The following is a 3,341-nucleotide window of genomic DNA, read 5'->3' on the forward strand; positions in this document are numbered from 1 at the left end:
CTTTTCCCTTTACCAAATCTTTGTGATTTTACCATAGAGGTGGTCTTGGGGTGGTCGGCACATTCATACCAAAGCCAGCGCAGACGAAGGGCGTGGCAAACTTATCGAGATTGAACACATCGTTGAATAAGTGCACATATAGATCTCTATGTAATATGTGTAGAGTTACCCAACATTAGTTTTTGTCCTTAGTTTAGAGCTGGTAGGAGGAACAAATAAATTATGTTGTTTTGTGCCATACCAAATGTGGCTGTAAGTTCTGAGTTGTGAGACCATGTACGGACCCAGATTTAGAGAGGCCCCAAAACAAAAATTCACTGCAAGGAGCTATAAATTTGGCAAACTTGTGCAGCAAGAACTCAAGTATAAAAGTAGATGGGTTGGTTCAACTTTGTTGAGACGTACTGAAAACATGTTCTATTCCAAACCGCTGGCCGGAAGGCAGCAAGAAGATGGACAAGTTTGGCCGCGCGGAACCAAGCAGCCGGCAAACCTCACACGACTGCCTAAAGTTGCTCCTTTTGCCGCTGGCTGCCTGACCTGATGGCGATGCAGCGTTGCAGGGAACCAAACAAGCAGAAAGCAACGGTCACGCCAAGCCAAAACGTTCTGTCGGATTCTTTCTTTCTTGCAGCCACGCAACCTTATCAATGGAGAATTCTAGCTAGCTTTCGTTTCTCTATCTCTTTGGGTAAAACGTTACTACCCGCCCGATGCATCGGCCTTATCCCTTCGTATCCAAATCAGCTCAACTACCTCCTCTCATCTCCCTCACGCGCTCTTTCTCCCTCACCGTCTACTACCTCCGCAAGGCACTCAGCCTAGCGCTGCAAGGCACTTGCATGCTGGTCTTGCTGCATTATCATGCATGCTCGGCTACAAACTCTGGAACACATACAACATGGGTTGGGGACTTGAGAGGCTAGCTCAACTCCAGGAGCGCAACTGCATGCTACTCTGGTAGACGGCAGCGTAAGGCCATCAGTGGACAAGCAAATGGATCAAAAAGGTGCCAACATAAATTATCCTCCCGTCTGTTCTATTTTTTCATGCATTAATACAAGTAATTAAAGTCAGAATTTGCTTGAAAGATTATACTCTGTTTACCGATGTAGGCCAATCTACGGATTCGGATTCCTGCGTCCTGGAGATGGATCAGTTGGCCCATGAGCTGGAAAGTAAACTGGCCACCCTGAACTCATCCAAGGCGCAGGTCCTCGACCGTCGCCGTCCTTGTTCCATCATCGTCGGCAAGGTCCGTGACCTCACGCGGAACGTCGACAGCAGCGAGTACGATCCTGACCACGTCGACATCGGCCCGTACAACTACCCTCGGCCCCAGAGCAGAAGCCCACACCTCGCCGTGGAGCACGACAAGCTGGCTAGCCTCGACCTGGTGCTCTCGGCGGCGAAGGCAACGAGACCCACCATGACGGTAGAGGTCTACCTCAAGGAGCTGGCATGCCTCGAGCACCACACCAGGAACTGCTACGCCAACACATTTGATGACATGTCGAGCGAGCAATTCGTGCGCATGCTCCTCCTCGACGGCTGTTACATACTGTCCCGCCTCGTCGGACTCCGAGCACATCATCTAGATCTAGATGATGTGGGCACTGCAGAGGCCGGCGTCTCGTCGGCAAACAGGGCGGAGGCGCTAGCGGTGGTCCGCGACGTGTTCTATCTCGCGGAGAACCAGATACCGTACTTCGTGCTTGAGAAGATCGGGGAGCTGACCACTTTGGATGGTAAGGAACGTGTGCTTACAGACATATCAAATTATTCACTTGATCTCATGAGGAGACAAAAGTACGCCATGGCCGCGCCGGCCATGGTGCCACCAGAGCCGATGGTGCCGGGAAATCTTCTCCATCTTCTTCATATGCACTTGAAGCCTGTTGCACTGTCCGTCTCGCCTGCCATGCCGGTTAGCACAGTCGATCCCGTGTCTGTGCGCCGGTGGCGCTCGGCGACGGAGTACAACTTCGCGGGAGTGAAGTTCAAGGCTCGGGCCATGAGCGAGAAGGGTCTCATCCGCTGCATCCTCGACGTGAAGTTGGACGTCGGTGGCGGCACACTGGAGGTCCCCTGCCTGGACATCGACTCCGAGACATGGCGGTTATTACGCAACTTGATAGAGCTGGAGCAACGGAACCGGGAGACCGTGGGGAGCCACGTCACGGCATACTGCGTGTTCATATCCCAGGTGGCCTGCACCACGAAGGACGTGGAGCTCCTGTCGAAGAGAGGCGTCATCGTGCATGGCCATGGCAACAACGAAGAGGTGGCAAAATGCTTCGCCGACCTTTGCAAGGGGATCCAGTTCGACCCGGATGACCCCGACTGCAACTACCTTCGGGAGACATGCAAGAAGCTGGAGAAGCGGTTCCACAGCTACCCGCGGAGGTGGATTGCGTGGCTAAAGCAGAGGTACTTGAGAAACCCTTGGCTAGCCGTTGGCCTCCTGGCAGCTGCTATTGGCCTAGTTCTCGCAGTCATCCAAACAGTCTACTCTGTTTTGTGTTACTACAAACAATGATCAAATTAGAAATCTAAACATCTTTTCGGCTTTTAAGGACTGGACGTCACGATAATAATACTTAGATCATGTCCTACGTGACTTTACAAAAATCAGGGTAGAGTTATGGAATGCCGAAGGGCCATCACACTTATGGAATGTATTGTTAGTCATGTATTATGTGTTGTGAGTTATGACACGTTCACTAGACAGCCTTAAGGGCTGTTGGACAATGTATAATGGATTTTAAATGACAACATAGAAAAGAGAAAATGATGACAAGTTTTCTGGGCAGACTCGATCTATTTGAGGTATGGCTTTGCTCTTTGTTGGCGTGATCATCAGTGTGTATTGGTGTTGGCTGCATAAATCGAAGGGATGTGTACTCATTGCACTCATCTATGGGATTGAAGCATTGGCGGAGGCAAGATTTCTAGATTGGGTGTACAGAGCTGAAAGGCACGATGTTATACTAATTAATTATAAGATTTTTTTTGCGGGGTATTGGTGTTAGTGTTGGCTGCACCATCTGATAAATAATGCAGCAAGACCTGCATCGATCTGTGTATATAACCCATCCTCTTGCTTTACATTCCATTGAGGATAAGAATGGAAGATGATCGTGCATGCACGATCTGATAGATTACACAGGAAGCTGCTCAGAAGCTCCTATATTGACACACTGATGTGAAGGTGTGCATTTTTCTCCTCTCATGCATCTTTCTGAAAAAAGAAAGCTAGGTAGGATTCCCGCTTGATAGCGTGAAAGGTTGCGTGGCTGCAAGAAAGCTAGATAGAAGTTTCGCCTGATAGAGTGGTTTGG

General features: G+C 49.8%; 1 protein-coding gene across 1 annotated transcript; it reads left to right on the forward strand.

Annotated features, from left to right (window-relative positions):
- Nucleotides 1-697: 697 nt before the first annotated feature.
- Nucleotides 698-2,812, forward strand: LOC123063486 (uncharacterized). The gene is made up of 2 exons (XM_044487285.1): nt 698-1,009; nt 1,116-2,812. The coding sequence occupies exons 1-2, from the start codon at nt 997-999 to the stop codon at nt 2,537-2,539; spliced, it is 1,437 nt and encodes a 478-aa protein (XP_044343220.1). The 5' UTR covers nt 698-996; the 3' UTR covers nt 2,540-2,812.
- Nucleotides 2,813-3,341: the final 529 nt, after the last annotated feature.

Source organism: Triticum aestivum, chromosome 3A (assembly GCF_018294505.1).
Source record: "Triticum aestivum cultivar Chinese Spring chromosome 3A, IWGSC CS RefSeq v2.1, whole genome shotgun sequence".
NCBI classification, from domain to species: domain Eukaryota; kingdom Viridiplantae; phylum Streptophyta; class Magnoliopsida; order Poales; family Poaceae; genus Triticum; species Triticum aestivum.